Below are 17,481 nucleotides of genomic sequence, written 5' to 3' on the forward strand. Positions count from 1 at the left end.
CATTTATTTCTGGGGCAATGGGAAGTCCAAACCTGGGTTGGGTTGAAAGTAGCTTGAATGTTAGATGGAATTTTTGAGAGAAATGATGCTGTGACTCTTGTCTTACCCATTTTTACCTTCCTAAAAGGTAGACGCACTACAACCAAAACTGTAGCATTTTCTTTTGACACCTACTGCCCTTCCCTCTTCCAGCTGCATACTAAGTGCCAGGAAAGGAGACCAATGCTGTTTCTTGTGAATTCTTTAATTTTCAGCAGGAAATAGACAGTGAAGATTGCATCAGTATCCTCAGATTTGCCAAATCTCGAAATTTGGCCACATTTACTTTAATTACTTTTCAAAGGTTTACTCATTTTTCTTTATGTTGTACATGTGTGTGCCTGCATGAGTTTATGTGCAGCATGTGCATGTAGATTCTGGGGGAGGCCAAAAGAAGGTGTCAGATCTCCTGATGTTGGAGTTATAAATGGTTGTGAGCCTCCTGATGTAGGTGCCAACAACCAAACCTCTGAGGAACAGTAAAGAAATTAAGCAACTGAACCTCTTCAGAGGAATTGCTATTCCAATGTATTATTTCTACTTTCCTTAAAGTTTTGTGTGTTGCATGTGTGTGTATCTTTTTGATGTATAGTGAGATTTTTTTTATGAAGTCATGATTTTTTTAATAAATGATGCCACTCAGGAAGTATTCTTTCCTATTTTCAATCAGATTTTACATTTTAAAAATACAACTGATTAATAAATGAGATTAAGTTTTATGCATTCATATTATTTATGATGCTCTCTTGTATTATATGACAATTTGGACAGCTATATGTGTATTTATACGGCATAGTCATACTTCTAACACAAAATGCATAGTTGTTAGTTTTGCAAACTTGACCTCAAGTATAGTAGATAGCTTCAAGAACTCATTAAAAGCAATGTATAATAGTTTTGTTCACTAGAGCGAGTGGATATAGAACTAAACTATTGACAGTTTATAGAGCAGAGCACTAGGAGATTCCAAATTATAATTTCTAGTGTGTTCCCTGAAAAATCAGAATAATATGCCTCTCTAAATGCAGGTATATGTCCAGCGTATAAGGTTAACCAAGAATACTCACTTGAGCATCAGTATTCAACTGTTTTTTTTTTTTTTTTTTTTTTTTTTTTTTTTTTTTTTGATGCTTCAAGGCATAACTTCTTTTGGAGAAGATGTCAGTGCCCACCCCTTTGGAGTTCAGTTGATATTTATTAAATGACCCAAAGCTCTTAAGTGACCCAAAGCTCTCAAATCAAACTGTTGATCTGGCTGCCCCTTTCCTAAGGCGATCTGATCCATCCTATCCTGACCCTAAATCGATTTTGTAAGGCTGTCTGTTAAACTAGTGTCTCTACACAAACAAAAACACTCCTTTCAGGCATGAAATTTAGAGGGCACAGAGATCACCTCCCAGAAGCTGCTTACAATGGCTAGATCATAGATCTTCTTTGGTTAAACTAAAAATTTTTATTGTTCATATAAATGTCCATTTGTTTGTGAATTCTTCTCTAGATATTTTGGTTTTATGTTGATACATTAAGAACAATATTTTAAAATAAAAATGTATATAATTCTACATATCATATACTTTATAACTTCTTTGCAAGCATTTTTTTTGTTTATTTCTCAAAAGAAGCATATTTGAATAGGTGAAATTAGAGGGCTGGTGTGAAAAATTAGATACAGTGGGGCTGATTATGCTGTTTCTGTGATCACACAACTATTATGTAACATAGTTGACACATGAACCCAGACAGTAAAAAGTGTTCTTTAAATACTACGACTAAAATAGGTGCAAGAAGGAAGAAAAAGTTGCATACATCTTCTTTTTCCATACATGTAGGTAGAATTGCCTAAAATATCTAAGTAACAATAGGATTTGGTGCTCTGAAAAGTTATGCATATTGGGCTTTTGTGAAATAAATCATTATCCAAACTGAAAGATTTGATAAGTGCTCATGGATATGTATATATTTTCATATTGTTACCTTTTTTTTTAAAAAAAAGACTTTATTGTCTACATGTTGAAATGTTTAAAATTATGCTTTTTCAATTTTATAAGTGTTATGTTTTCTGAAGAATCACTTTCCTGACTTTATATCTTCCTATATTCATTTCTAGTTTTGCTTTTCATACTTATGCCTGTGCTCATCCTAGAACTGATTTTGAACTCAGTGTGAAGCAGATGATTTTTTTTTTATATATATAGGCTGTTGTTCCCCAAATCTTTTGTTAATCTTTTGCTAATTCCTTATTTCTGCTCTGAGGAACTCAGTAGGACGAAAGAAAAGAAATTTCTCATCGTATATTGCTAGAGGTCAGCAGTCTGAACGAGACCAGCAGGACTGCATTCCCTCTTAGGGCAGGGAGGGAGGCTCTGCTCCTTTCCGTTCTAATCTAAAAGGCCACCTGCGTTCTTTGGCGTGTGTCCACCTTATACAAACGGCATCGCTCTGACCTCTGAGCTCATCTGCACATCTTTCTATCTGACTCTAACCTTCCTATTTCTTCTTTTGAAGACCCTTGGAATTGTGTTGTGCTCACTGTGATTAGCTGATTGTAGGAACCTTAACTCACTGTATTTGTAAAATCCTTCATGACATGTATTGTAAATGTCTATATCTCTGTGATTAGGGTATAGATATCTGCTGATGTGAATATTAAGTCCACCACAGTCGTCTTTCTGATAATCTATTGGGTTTTTTTTTTCGTATTTTTGATTAAACCATATTAGGCAGGCCTATAGCATCTATCTAATAATTCTATCTGAATAAAGTTTTACATGTTGAGCCATGCTGATAAATTGTGTCTACTAATTCTCACTTAAGACTTGGTATGTTCCTTTTTGTACTGTGTAATTTTAGGTTTCAAAATCATCATTGTGGGACTTCAAATTGTGAAAGTAGTTGAAGTCCAGGATTATCATTTACCTAGAACCACTTTTCTTGATATTTCCTTGGTAATGGGTGTTTTAGATCATTTAGTGGTATAATTTCAAATTTTTGATGTTTATGAGGGTGGAACCGTGATTCTGAGTACAGAGGTATAAGCTTTGTCTACCCCAAGCTTTAGACAAAACAGCATTCTGTTTATCCCCCTGCCCCCAGTAATGAGTTCCTTTTATCCTAGATCATTTCACTGAGGGTAGTTCCTTAAATAATCAGGTGTCATAAAAGGTGATTTCCTTTTCTGCTTTCTGTCCTATTCAGATCTTAAGTCTTGTTCTCCGTAAATGGGTGTTACATCGCTAGTACTTAGCAGACTGACATAAGTGAACTCTTTATGGCTTCTGCTTTATTAGCTTATGCCATGGTCCAAGTTTTCATTTCCAGTTATTCTTGGGTCCTAGAGCTTTTGCTTACCTCTGTGGTAACTGACATCTTTAAAAGTCTCCTGAAGTCTTACTTGTTCCATCCTTCTTCATCTTTCTCTGCTCTTATTTTGCTGAGTGTGTCTTAAGCAACATCTCTGGAGGATATTTGTGACTTATGAACTTTAGAAATACAAGAGCTGGAGTTGAGGATTTAGCTTAGTGGTAGAGCACTTGCCTAACAAGCTCAAGGCCCTGTGTTTAGTCCTCAGCTCTGGGGAAAAAAAAAGACAAAATAACAAAAAGACCAAAAAGAAATACAAGAGCTGATTTTAGGGAGACATTTAACTCCTGCTTAGGGACACTTTTGACTTGTTCACAATTTTAGATACCAATATTGAATATTAATTGTGATTCCTTTGTTTTATAAAGAAATTACTAATATTACATCTGAGAAGTTTTAATATATATAATGAAATTATATATTATTATCAAATTTCTTTTTATGATACCAATTATAATGTGTAAAATAAATAAATATTGTTCCAATTATTTTAATTCTCAATTTTCTATTCTCTTTCCAGAATGTGTGCTGTGTTTGGTGGAATCTATTGTCTTCGTCATTCTGTACAGTGCCTTGTAGTAGACAAAGAATCCAGAAAGTAAGGATGCTATAAGTAACCTTTCTATATTTATACACAAGACACGGGTGAAAAATACAGAATTGGCTTTTTAAAAAGTGATTTTTGAAAGATCCTCCTTGGTATTAATAACATATCAACTATGATTAAATGTAATTTGTGTTTAGGTCTTCCAGAACAAGGAAAGTGAGTTCAGAATGTAGAAACTAAATTAACTTTCCTACAGTATGACTGTAGCTCCTGATCATTCAAGCTTAGAAGACAGATCATTTCAGCTGCCGGGGGTAGGTGATGAGTGATGTTAGTTTTCCTTGTGGCCTTACCTCCTCTAATTGATTTTCATCAGATGACAACAAAGCCCTCTGTTATTGCATTTTAAAAAATGGAGCTCACCTAAAAACTCATCATTAATCTCTGCTGATAATGCATGTCACTTCAAGAGAAAAGACTTTAATGAGTTTTTAGGTAGATTGTTGTCATAAACTATGCTGTCCTGTTATCTCAGGATAAATTCTTTTACAGCAGAATCAGGCTACAAGCTGGTTGAGGATTAAAGTATGAATCTACTTGCTTTATAACATTAACTAAGCACTGTCTATTTTGTATTTTAATTATTTTTCTAAGATTTATTTTTATTTACTAATATATACTTTTATCTGAATTAATTTGGATAAATTGACATTGTATAATTTCTAAGTCTTACCTTGAAAAAGAAATAGCTCAAGTGGATAAAGTTTTAGTAGCTCTTAAAACTGTTGTTTCTTTTCTTTCTTAGATGTTCTCAAGTATCTTTTGGCCTATATTTCATAGATGACTATTTTATGACTATATTAAAAATAATGTTGAAATTATAAAATGCCATAATATCGTAAATGGCTTGTTTCTTTGTATAGTAAATTTACATAGTCTAAATGGAATAAATTGGCCATTAATTTCTCATAGGTGACAGTATTAGAAGTAGTTAATTTAGTTAAGATTTGGTGCTATAAATAAGTAATACAGAGTAAATTTGAAGCTCTGTGATGTAAACATTGACATGTGAGTTAAGATTCTTACAAAGTATCTAACAGTTGAATAGAACATAATCATACTATTCAAATAAATGCTTTTCTATATTTATATACAAGACATGGGTGAAAGACTATCCTTTAATGCTCGGGATATTCAGGTTTTGGGCATGAAGAACTCTATGAAGTAGTGGTTATCTTTTTATGCCTTTCAGCTTGTTTTTCCTTATATAGTGATTTTGAAAGAAGACTGTTTTCCTTTGACAGAAAGTCCTATAATGAAATCCTTATTTGGTGTTTATTTGCTTGGGTCATTTTTATCCTCTTTGGACACCATTTAAGTACCAAATGTTGGTCACAGTGACATGAAGAATTTGCATGGCTAATATTTCTTTTGGTGCTTTCATTCATTCATTCTTTCTTTCTTAAAATAGGTATGCTAGTACTATAATAGCATTTGTTGAAATAAAGGCTATATTTACTTTACATTTGACATATTTTTGTGAAATAGTCTGAACAAAGATTCTACTTTTATGTTCTTTACAGATTCTAGTTGTAACAGAGAGGTGAATAATAAAAGTCTTACAAACCCTAAAAACCTCCAGACTAGCAATTTTCAAAGCGATGGAGGAATTGAGTAAATACTCTTTTAGATACTGCCAAGAGTTAAGTTTTTTGTTGGATTGGTTTGTTTGGCATTTTGAGATAGGTTATCACTGTGTAACCCAGGATGATGGACGTGTTGGATGGAAAACAACAGTTAAAAGCAATACCCCAGAGGAATCTAATATAGATCAAGCTTCCATGACACTGAGAAATAGTGATCTTTGTAAGGTGATTTTAATTAGGCAAGAGTACTGTGTTCTGTGTGAGCTTGGGAATTCTAGACCTCAATTTATTTTAATGCTTCTTGTAGATGAACTTTCCAGATATACTAGCAGTATGAATTTTAGGTAGTAGGCAACTTAAAATCTTTTGAAAAAGTATTCACAAATTCCTGAAGCACCATATTTATTAACAGTACCCAAGATGTGTGTAAAGGTCTGATAATCCTGAAGTGTGAAGGGCTTTTGAACAATGTTAGTGCTGTGAATGAAAACAAGTCCTCTTTTGAACACTTCCTCTATTTGTAAGATAGTTTAAAAGAACTTAGCAATAATTAGAATCTTCTTTTAGATTTGACCTGATTCTTAGATTATTGTAAATGGTATTGGAAAGTACTTATCTGGCTCTTCCTTAGCATGTAGAAATAAATGATCTTAAAATATTCTGTATTCCTAACTGTGGGTGGGCCAATTGTCACATGATTGAGTAATGAGTGATTAAGAACAAATTGAGCCATTTATTTGTGTCTATTTTTATAAGCAAATAGCACAGCACCTATTTTTTGCTATGCTACATTGTTTTCCAATGAAAATCATTTTCTTATTTATCTTGTCAAAATTCAAAGTACCTGTAGGAGTGTGGTTTTATTTCTGTGTCTTAAGTTCAGTTTCATTGATCAACCTGTCTGTTTTGTATGCTAATACCATGCAGTTTTTACAATTGCTCTGTAGTATAGCTTGAAATCATGGATGTTGATACCAACAGAAGTTATTTTACTGTACAGAATTTTTTTTGGCTATCCTGGGTTGTTTTGTTTTATTTTATTTTTTTCACATTAAGTTAATGGTTGCTCTTTCCAGGTCTGTAAAGAATTGAGTTGGTATTTTGATGGGAATTGCATTGAATCTGTAGATGGCTTTTGGCAGGATGGCCATTTTTACTGTGTTAATCTTACCGATCCATGAACATGGGAGTTCTTTCCATCTTCTAAAATCTTCTTCAATTTCTTTCTTCAAAGACTTGAAGTTCTTGTCATACAGGTCTTTCACATGCTTGGTTAGAGCTACACCAAGATATTTTATATTATTTGTTGCTATTGTAAAGGGTGTTGTTTCCCTGTTTCTATTTCAGCCCTTTTGTTGCTTGTATAAAGGAGAGCTACTGACTTCTGAATTAATTTTGTATCCACTTTGCTGAAGGCGCTTGTCACCCAGTTCTCTGGTAGAATTGTGGGGGTCACATATGTATACTATCCTGTCACCTGCCAATTTGTATCCCCTTGATCTCCTTTACTTGTCTTATTGCTCTAGCTAGAACTTCAACTTCTATATTGAAGAGATCGTGGTGATAGTGGGCATCCTTGTCTTGTTTCTGATATTAGCAAGAACGCTTTATGTTTCTCTCCATTTAACTTGATGTTGGCTATTGAGTTGCTGTATATCACCTTTATGGTGTTTAGGTATGTGTTTAAAGCCTCAAAGAGATCACAGATACAAGGCATACAAGGCACTTACCATGTGTGTGTGTGTGTGTGTGTGTGTGTGTGTGTTTGTGTGTGTGTATGTGTGTGTTACAACTGTTAGTGTATAGGCATCCTGCTTCTTGGTTGCCTAGCAATCTATGATATTATTCTGTGCTACAGCCAGGTGCGAGGTGTGTGGCAGAGGCACTTTTCAGTTTCATGCCAAATATAAAAAGACCAACCTGCCACCTAGTCTCTCTTGCACTCTCTGTACTTTAGTTTATCTCACCTTCCCTCTTCTCTGACTCTCTCAAAAGGGAGAGTGGGGGAGCAAGAGGGTAGACAGGATACTACCATGCTCCTCTTTCTCATCTCCTATGCTCTCTCACTGTCTATCTCTGTCTTTATTTCTTTGTCTCTTTCTCTCTACTTGCTCCCCATCCCTGCACATTAAATTCCATATCTGTTGTGTGTGGCATTTTATTTATATGATCACAGCAACCTCTTTGGATATGATAATGCATTGATTATTCTACTGAAACATTGATTCCAAGATTTAACAATTTATCCCATAATAATAGTACAGTTTTCAAGCTTTACTTGGAGTGATATAATTCCTGTTATTTATTGTCACCTCACTTTTTGAGTTGCTTAAGTGATCCTTAAAGTTCTTTATTAAGAAACACACAAAAAAATAAAAAAGCATGTAGTAAAATTGAAAATATATACCTCTAATAACAATTGCCATGTTTATGTAAATATCAAAAGGTAATTTTAATTCAAGTTGGTTTCATACTAATGGGTCTTTCCCAAATACTGCTCTCACATAAGATCTATTTCAGAGAAATGCCAGTAATAGGAGATATATTGTGAATACCTAAAAGTACAAAATCATTTTGTTAAAAATCCTGATCTTATAGTTGAGTGTATCCAATGTTTGTTTCTCTTTAAGGACTCTAAGATGACATAGAAAATTGTTTATTGTAATTGTAATCTTAAGCAAGCAACCTACAAATATTTGCATTTGTATTCTTTTACCTTGCCTTTTTTAGTAGGTGGAATATTTGACATTTCTCCTCCCATATAGTGTAATTACAATTTGTCCATGCTTCAGGTCAGAGTCTTTAATCTCAGACACTGGATTAGACATCTGTGTCAGGTCCCCTTGTACAGTTATCTGATAAATTCTCTGTTGGAAGTGCAAGATCTCACTATAATATCTTCAGAGTGAAGGCATGTCTCTATCACTCTTTATCTGCAGTAACCCTCTAATTAAATTAATGAATGAAGCTTAGAGTGATTTTAGCTTTTTTTCTGTGTGCTTTGATTTTATTGTCTATTTAATAAAGTTGACAGAAACATAAATGACTATAGTGTTGAGGTTGATGTCCTCTTTAAACATTAAAGTGTGAAATAAGCTTTGAGAAAGGAGGGCCATGATAAAGTACATGGAATATATGACCAACTGCATCTCTGTTTTGCCTAGAGGTTGATGTTTTTTTCTTTTTGTGTAATTTGCTTTGCCTGTGATGTGTATTATGTAGACTTTCCATGCTGTTTTTAAGATACTTGCTAATCATTCATCCCCTCCCCCAGTTCTAATACTCTGCCTTCTGATTGTTGTTTTTGTAAACACTGAGACCTCAGATTTCTTTTCCTATATAGTTTTGCCGACTCGGTAAAATTTAGAAGAATTCAACTTGACTGTTTAACAATACAGTATTTAACAAGGAGGTATGGCAGTTCTGCCTTTTTTTTTTTTTTTTTTTTTTCCCCAGGATATCTGGGATTTTTTTTTTTTCAATGCAGTTTATTCAGGAACCTTGAACAATCCTCGGACCCTGGGGAAAGCCAGCCCACAGCTTAAATTTTAAGCAGTTCTGCCTTTTGATTAGTGTGGTCTGTAAAACATAGTCCTCGTGTATTACTTCAGTTCATCCTGCATGTTTACTTCAGCATTTTAAATTATAGTATTTCTTGTTAGGATTTTTTAGAAATACTATTTTTTCTGTTGTCAGGAAACTATAACTCTGCTGGACATTTGGATACTAATAATAGTTTGTTAGGCTGAATGTAAGATTCCATTACTTGTGCCATTATGGAAGTTCTGATTGAAATCTTTTGTAAAATGGTAACAGTTATATTCTAGATGCTTTCTTGTTACCAACTCTCATGCTAGTTGCTATCTTGTGATATATGATAAAAAAAGTAAATAAAATATAGACTCCCTGTCTGTATTGTGATTAAAAGTAACAGTGCAGCCTTTAATGTCACAGACTGCACTTGAATTCTGACATTGCCATTTCCTGTCTGTGTGAAATTAACCAAGAAGTTTTAACCACTCAGTGCCATTATAAAAAGTGGAGTGGCTGACAAACCATACCGTGTAGGATTCTTGTAATATTACCAGAGGAGATAAATATCATAAAGCCATTGATTACACTTACACGTAGTTTAGTACATGTTAGTAGTATATGTACTTGGAAACCTTGGTGTGCCACAAAGGAGGGAGCCTACCTTTGCCAAGAGGTGTGACTTCTAGTTAACTGTATTTTTGAACAGTGTTGGGTAATTTCAGCAGTGATTTGGAATGAAAAAAAGACTCTTTACCTCCAGAATCTCAATTGTGTACTTTTCCTGTCTTTATATTGTTTCATTTTGACAGAATACTTCAATCATCCATTTCCCATTCATGCAAGTGTTAACTGTTCTCTATGTACTAGTTACTGGGAATACAGCTATCAGGATTTTTGTTTTTGTGCTGGAAGACATTATAAAACAGTTAAATTGTATAATTTAATTTTATATATTATAAAATATATATAAGATGTATTTGTATAATTTAATTTTATATATTATAGTTAAATGTATATTGAGAATCATTTGGTTCACAGATCTGGCTCTGCTCTATGAAGAGGAAAGTAAAGAGCCTTCATGGCTTTTTATCGTCTCGGAATAAACTCGGAAGCCTTATAGGAGACACCTGGCCACTACCTGACACTCTTTTTTATTTCCTTTCTGTTTTCCACCTTCTTGACAGATAACACTGAACTGATTGTGAGTTTCTGTACCTGACACATTCTCATACTTATTATTTGCCTGTTTGATCCTGTATAAACATTGTGAATGTATCCCTTCCACCAAACAACATTCCCTGATAATCTGCCAGCTCATTCAAATCTGAGTTAGATACTTCCCTTATGACTCTGCAATAGCCTTTCCTCACCTTTTATTGATGAGGTATACTATTATTTTAAAATCACCTGTATCTGTATCTTTATTATTACCTGTGGGAACAGTGCTTGGCATAGGTACTTGCCATTTTTTTATGTTGATCAACTGAAGCATCATTTTTTTAGCAGTCCAATGCTTTATTAAATGCAACCAGAGTCTAAGGCATTGTCAGTGGTGTGGGAGAGAAGAAGCTAACTACAAGAAATATTTTAAGGTGGAATCTAGAATAGTATCAGATTAGGTATAAAGAGGGATTTGGGTGGGAAAGTTTTAACTGCTGGTTATAGCCTTATGTGATTGGGAAATTATGAGGGGGGGAGTAGATGTGGAGCTGTCGTAAAGTCAGGTTGGAGTATACCATGCTAGATATAAAAAAGATAATGATAACTTCATTGAGTGCTTGAAATTTGAAAAGCAGATTTTAAGCATCTTTGCTCCACAGTGGTAACTATGAGTGGTGATTTGGATATGTTAATTATATTCTGTTATTTATTACACAGTGTATACATAGTCAAATTATCACATTATATTCCTTGAGTATATATAATTTTTTACTTGCCAGTTAGATATTCTTAAGAGATTAAGCAGACTCTCAAGAAAGAACAAATCTCAGTAACCAATTGGTTTCCCAAAGTGAGGGGAACAGGGACTATTTCTAACAGGAACTCGATGACTGGCTCTTTGGTCTCCCCACCCCCGAAGGGAGGAGCAGTCCTGTTAGGCCACAGAGGAGGGCTTTGCAGCCAGTCCTGAAGATACCTGATAAAACAGGATCAGATGAATGGGGAGGAGGTCCCCCCCCCATCAGTGGACTTGGAAAGGGGCACGGTGGAGATGAGGGAGGGAGGGAGGGAGGGACTGGGAGGAAATGAGGGATCGGGACACGGCTGGGATACAGAGTTAATAAAATGTAACTGATAAAAAAAAAAGAAAAAAAAAAAGAAAAAAAAAGATAAATATTTATCTTGTGAAAAGTTCAGAGCAAAAACTAAACACTCAATCCTATTAATGGGCGGAAAAAAAATTTGTCAGCAGATGTTCACCCCAGAAATATTTTTGTGAACATTTTGAAATAGTTTTCTGAAGTATGGAAAATTGGAAAATAATGCCTCTAAGAAAACTCACAAGCTGTGTCCAATAGGAAAGCCTGCTTTGTTTCCTTCAGTGATTGGCTATCTTATCATTTTCTTAATTAATATTTTTCTTTTTATTATTTCATCTCAAATATCCACACTATGTAATTAACTGGGTTTTAGTTCTGAAGATCAAACGGATTGCATACCTGTTAATATTTATTTCTCTTCTTGACTCAGTTCCAGATGTTTCGTTTTAAACTTCCTGAGTTTTTTTCCCCTCCCTTATTGTCACTTTATGTATGTTCTCGTATCAGTGAACCAAGAGCTGAGTAAGTGCTGTGGTTTGTTAATTTAGAAAACCTTGTGCAAGAAATGTTCTGTCTAGCTTCAGTGACTCTTATGATCAGCTTGGTCATTGTGTCCCTGTAACTAGGAACTCCTATCATGTTCCCTCTCAATTTGCTATTTATGAGGCTCAGAAAGGCCTTCTGCTAAGTCTGAAATGCTGTAAATCTTTAATGGCTTCCTCCGCTTTGTGTGGGAGGAGTAGACAGGATGGTAGTTTAATGTGTCTGGCAGCACTGTTTCATTTTGTTGTTTTCCATTAAGTGAGTGTCATCTAATTTTTGTATTAATCTTTATAATACATATTAAGAGTAGGTCCCAAATCAATATCCTTTTCTTCATTGTTCTCCCCATTAGGCTGAATATATGGCAATAAGTCAAGTACCTGAGGGAAAACAAATCTTAACACTTGCCTTGGCTTGCAGAGCTTTGCTAAGGCCTACTGCCTCAGTGCTTCAGAGTAAGACAGAGACTAACAGGTTAGTCAAGTTGTTACTGTCTACCGGACTAACTGAGACTAGGCATACTAAACTGTCGCCTCACTCTGTAGAGATGTGGGTGAGTTCTTTCTTTCTCTCTCTGATTCTCATCTCTCATTCTCTCTCTCTCTTTTCTCTCTATCGCACACCTTCTTTACTTTTCTCACTTTAGCACAACATAAAGATGCAGTACCAAAGGCCCTGTTATGATCCTTTCTTGGGACTCGGAAGCTTATCAGAATCTCCAGGGGTACTTAGTATTTGAAAAGTCCCCCAGGTGTGGTTCTGATTTGTTTCCTTCTCCTGCTCCTCCTCTTCCCTTGGAACTCAGTTTCATCTGAAGCTTCTGCATAAACAAACGCATTTATTAGCATCTTATTCCTGCATAGTTGAGCTTTTGTGTATCTATATCACATTATTTGCTCTCTGCATTATCTGCATTAGTCTTTCTAATACCGGAACACTTGAAACCAATGTCTGCAGTCACCAAGGTTAGTCTTTGGAAGCCAGCAAAACAGGAAAGACTTCATAAAATTCACTTGAGGACTAGGTTTATTTCTGTGTTGGTTGTTAGTTTGTTCAATAATGGGAACCCTTTGAGAAGGCACTGAGGTTGAAGATTTATATGAAAACCCTTTTTCTCAAGTTTTAGTCCAACCTTTTATGATGAAAAGTTTCAAACCTTTGCCAAATTTGAGTTTAAAGTTAATACCTGTTATATCTTCTGTTCAGTTTCTACAATGGACATTACAGAATACCTGCTTATTCACACATCTTTAGAGATATTCACCAGTGAGCTAGCTATTGATTAAATCTTTTATGCAATCCGTAGGGAATTGCAGATACCAGTAAAATTCACCCTAAACATTTTGATATGAATATCATGATATACAGTAGTGTTTTCCATTATCAGTTTATATATAATTATAGTCATGTTCCATCTTTAAGTACCCATTAGTTAAGTTTGAACAAAAGACAAATGTGTATACCCCAAGTCGTATCAACATACATAGGTCTTTATACTCCTTTTTATTTGCCCACCTTCATTATTCCCTCTTCAATTTCTGTAACTTCTTAGTTAAAAGTAAGGAATTCTTCCTAGAGTTTACAGGACAAATATAATGAGTATGTCATGATAATTCATCAAACGTCTCTTCTCCATTTTTCTAAGTAGTTAGGTTTTGTAAATGTTTGTGAGTGCTTCAAAACAGGACATTAAGAAACAAACTTATTCTTCAACTTTTAGGGAGAGTGGGATTGGGAGGAGGTGAGGGAAGGGCCCATAGCCATGATACAAATTGAATAAATTGTAATAAATGATAATAATAATAATAAAGGGAAAAAGTTATCTTAGCTAGTATTTGGTATAAGTCCTTTGAGCTAATTTAATAAAGTATTTTATAGCTAAGATGAGCTCCAGTATAAAAAATTCAGGATATTTGAAGTACAGGCAAGATGGGGAAATTATTTAAATATTAATACCAACAGATTTATATTAAAATACTCTTAATTGTTTAGAAATATATACATAACATTACTAAACATAATAGTCTAACTTGCCATTTATTCAGTGATATACCATGTATTCAGTAATATCAGCAAAATCCAAATTCAGTTCCTTTTTCATTGGTCTTGGTGGTGGTCATTTTATTTTTACTTTTGCCTGTTATAAATCCCTATTTGGTTTATTTAGAATAATCGAGGATACTTTATTTTGTACCAGAATATTTTAAATATGATATGAGTGTGAAGATAATTTGCCTGCATTTTTGTGAGGACCAGCAAAAAATAATCCTTGCACCAAAAGAACCTGTGACAAAAGCAATTTATATTTCCATAATAAAAAGATATAGCAAACATATAGCCATTTGCATATAGTTCCTGAAATATTACATAGAGGCTTTTCTAGTGTTGGTAACTCTGTTTCAAGGATGTCGCCCTTAGTCCATTAGTTTGGATAATGAGCCCTATAAAGTACATTTATAACTTGTGGCATTGCAAGGAGATGGATTCTAATTTTCATCCTTTTATCTAGACACATTGAAAGAAGGTCAATGGAGGGTTCTATATGATTCATTGTCCCAACACATATCAGATGACAGAGACCTGATAATGTCCATGCGTAAGTGTTTTCCTTATATTGGAAACAGCACTTGAAAGAAATTTTTTTCCATGATCGTCCTTTGAAGTAAAGTGGAATCAGATATTCAAAGACTTTCTATCCCTTTTTTTCCTATTTAAAACATTATCAAATGTGTGGCCAGATAGCTATTCTTAAACAAAAGAAAAAGCAACACTTAACAGAAAAATAAAAAGCTGTGAATGGTGCAACATGATATTTAATCAGCTTTACTTTTCCTCTTAGAACTGTTAAGGGTAGAAAAAAAGAAAGCTGATTTTTCTAAACAAAGGAAGAGCTTCTGTGTTTCTAAATGTGAGGAAAGCTTGGAATTATGCAATGATGTTCTGCTGGCCTTAGACTTATGGACTAATAACAATAAAAATAAATATTTATGTAACAGTTTACATTCATTTACAGTTTAAAAGATATCAGAATGACAACCAGAACTTATCAGTAATCCAGTGTCAGAAAATGTAGAGTAGTTGCCATTTCTTTGTCAGCTTCACAAGGTTTCAAATTCAAAATCAGCAGTTCATTATTTTATTTTCTCAATTCCTTCATCATTAATATGATCTTTTCTTCTATGCTTATCTTCTTTGTAGATGTAAAGCAATGATAGATCAGTTTGGTCAAAGAATAGTCTCTAAACATTTCATTATCGAAGACAGTTACCTTTCTGAGAAAACGTGTTCCCGTGTACAATACAGGTAAGGTGCCTTCCACTCATTATGAAAAGGAAGGGAAAACCTCTTCCTTTGTATGAGTATACTGACGGTTCTCATGATTCTGTTTTTCAAGTAGCGTGTAGAGGTAAACCAATCCAAAGGTATACATACTCTATTTCTTACCGTTCTTCCCTACTTGGTTCTATTTTGAGGGGGAGCCTAGCATAATTTCTTCTTCTCTGGGTCAGCTGGAGTTTTTCTATAGGTCATGCATCCTTCTTTCTTGAGCCAAGAAAAGATTAAAGTAGAACTTGACTGGGTTTTGACACTTTTATCCTTACATTTTTGAAACCTTCCTTCTGCTGGTTACATAGAACAGTAAATGAAACTTAGCTGTGGAATCTGAACCACTGCTTTTCTCTTTTGTGCATTACAGGCAGATATCCAGGGCAGTCCTGATTACAGATGGATCTGTACTAAAAGCCGATTCCGATCAACAGGTGATTTAGTCCTCTCATTTTCTTTAGAATAAAAGCTGTGTTTTAAGAAATATATGCACATGATGAATTTATTAATGCAGCCAAACTAATTAACATGTCTATCTTTACATAACTTTTTTTGCAAGAACAGTGAAAATCCACTTTTATCATTTTAAGTTTATAATATAGTATTTTTATAACATGGTATTAGTAGCTATAGCTCCTATGCTGTATATTAAATCTCTAAAACTAAACTTTCATATAATTACTTGCCAAGCAAGTGCCTTTCACTCAGAAGCCAGAGTGCTGTCTTCCTTAGAGAACCTGGTAACTATGATAGCATGGCTGCTTTCAAATACCTTGGAGGCACAGATACAGACAAATAAAAAGTACAGTTGGGTGTTACAAGGTGTATAGTTAAGGATTAATGGCATCACATTGGTCTGCCATTGTTGGTTGCTATGTCTGGATCACCCATTGAAACATAGGCTTTGTGAATATACCCAAGGGTAACAGGGAGACAGGACTGTAAAGAGAGCAAGCAGAGACAATTCTTTGAAGAAGCTGAGCTGTGAAGTATGAGATAGGAACTGGTCCCTAAGAGGTATGTGTTAGTGAATACAGCTATCTTTTAAGATCTTGCCATGTATTTTAGCTGTTTGAATGGAGTCAGCCAAGGAGTTGAGATACAAAAAAGAAAGTTATTGACGAGTTGTTGAAGTACAATCAAAAGTGAGAGAGGAGCCAGACAAAGCACTGGCCATAGAAAAGTGATGTATGTTGAAATAAGAGGGTGAAAATGGAACTGTTTGTAAGTTTGTAAGTTGGAGGATTCCATTGTTTAAGTTACAAATGAAATCCTCTCCTGCGTATGGGGCTTACAAGCAACTCAAGCCTCAAAGGAAGACATATCATGGAGAGGCTTGCTCTAAGTACATTTTGTTGAGCAGTCGCAATGGTCCAGTCAAGGCTGATGATTATAGATTTACAACATCATGAATCTATCCCACTCCTCCCATCTCTTTTAATCTTTTATTCCCATCTGTCTGTTCATAGATGGGCTTTTTACATATTCTGATTCTCATCATCTCTTCTACTCTGTTCCTTTCCTTTGCCATATATACAACACTGGGTGCTTCTAACATCCTCAATTCCCATGTTGCCAGGACCCTCCACTGCAACCACAGAGGTAAATCTCTTTCCCATGTTTTGTTATTAATTTTATCTGTATCACTGAGGGCCACGTGAGAAAACTACATAACCAAACAGATTGGCCCTTCCACAAAGTTGCAGTATCAGCTTTATTTAGCTGAATCTTGTTCACATTACATATTCTTGTACTCTCTTTTGACCACCTGCCTGTTCACCTCAATAGCTAGTACCAGTCTTTACTTTCTAACCTGCAATGTTAATCCTCTTCTTTCTCTGGTAAAGTGCACAAAGATACTTGAATTTCTACCCACCACTCACAATATATGTATACCATCCCAAGGGTGATTGAGTAGTTTGTCTTTTCCTTTGTCCATAGTTAACCTCCTTCACAGATGCCTTTTATATATGCATAAACACTTATATGAGCATACCACATACATAAAAATCACTCTTGCATGCACAAATACAAACACATTCACTGAATTTTAAAATTAAAAACAAACAAAACAATGAGATTTCTTGACTTTGTCTTCATCTCTACTGAGGACTCAGCCTCTCCCTTCTTTTTAATAGCACTTTCTATTAAACTGAGGGTGCCTCCAGCTCCTGAATTTCCAGTCATTTCTAAACCACTATCTGACTTCTGCCTGTACCTTTCT

General features: G+C 34.7%; 1 protein-coding gene across 2 annotated transcripts in view; it reads left to right on the plus strand.

Annotated features, from left to right (window-relative positions):
* Nucleotides 1-17,481, plus strand: part of Chm (CHM Rab escort protein) — a 154,982-nt gene that overhangs the window by 99,548 nt on the left and 37,953 nt on the right. Inside the window, exons 9-11 of one of the 2 annotated variants that reach the window (XM_060375685.1) lie at nt 3,920-3,997; nt 15,129-15,233; nt 15,628-15,691. In XM_060375685.1, the coding sequence (XP_060231668.1) occupies nt 3,920-3,997; nt 15,129-15,233; nt 15,628-15,691 (247 nt within the window). The remainder of the gene's footprint in view (nt 1-3,919; nt 3,998-15,128; nt 15,234-15,627; nt 15,692-17,481) is intronic. The other variant, XM_060375686.1, reaches the window with a different exon arrangement.

Source organism: Meriones unguiculatus, chromosome X, assembly GCF_030254825.1.
Source record: "Meriones unguiculatus strain TT.TT164.6M chromosome X, Bangor_MerUng_6.1, whole genome shotgun sequence".
NCBI classification, from domain to species: Eukaryota; Metazoa; Chordata; class Mammalia; order Rodentia; family Muridae; genus Meriones; species Meriones unguiculatus.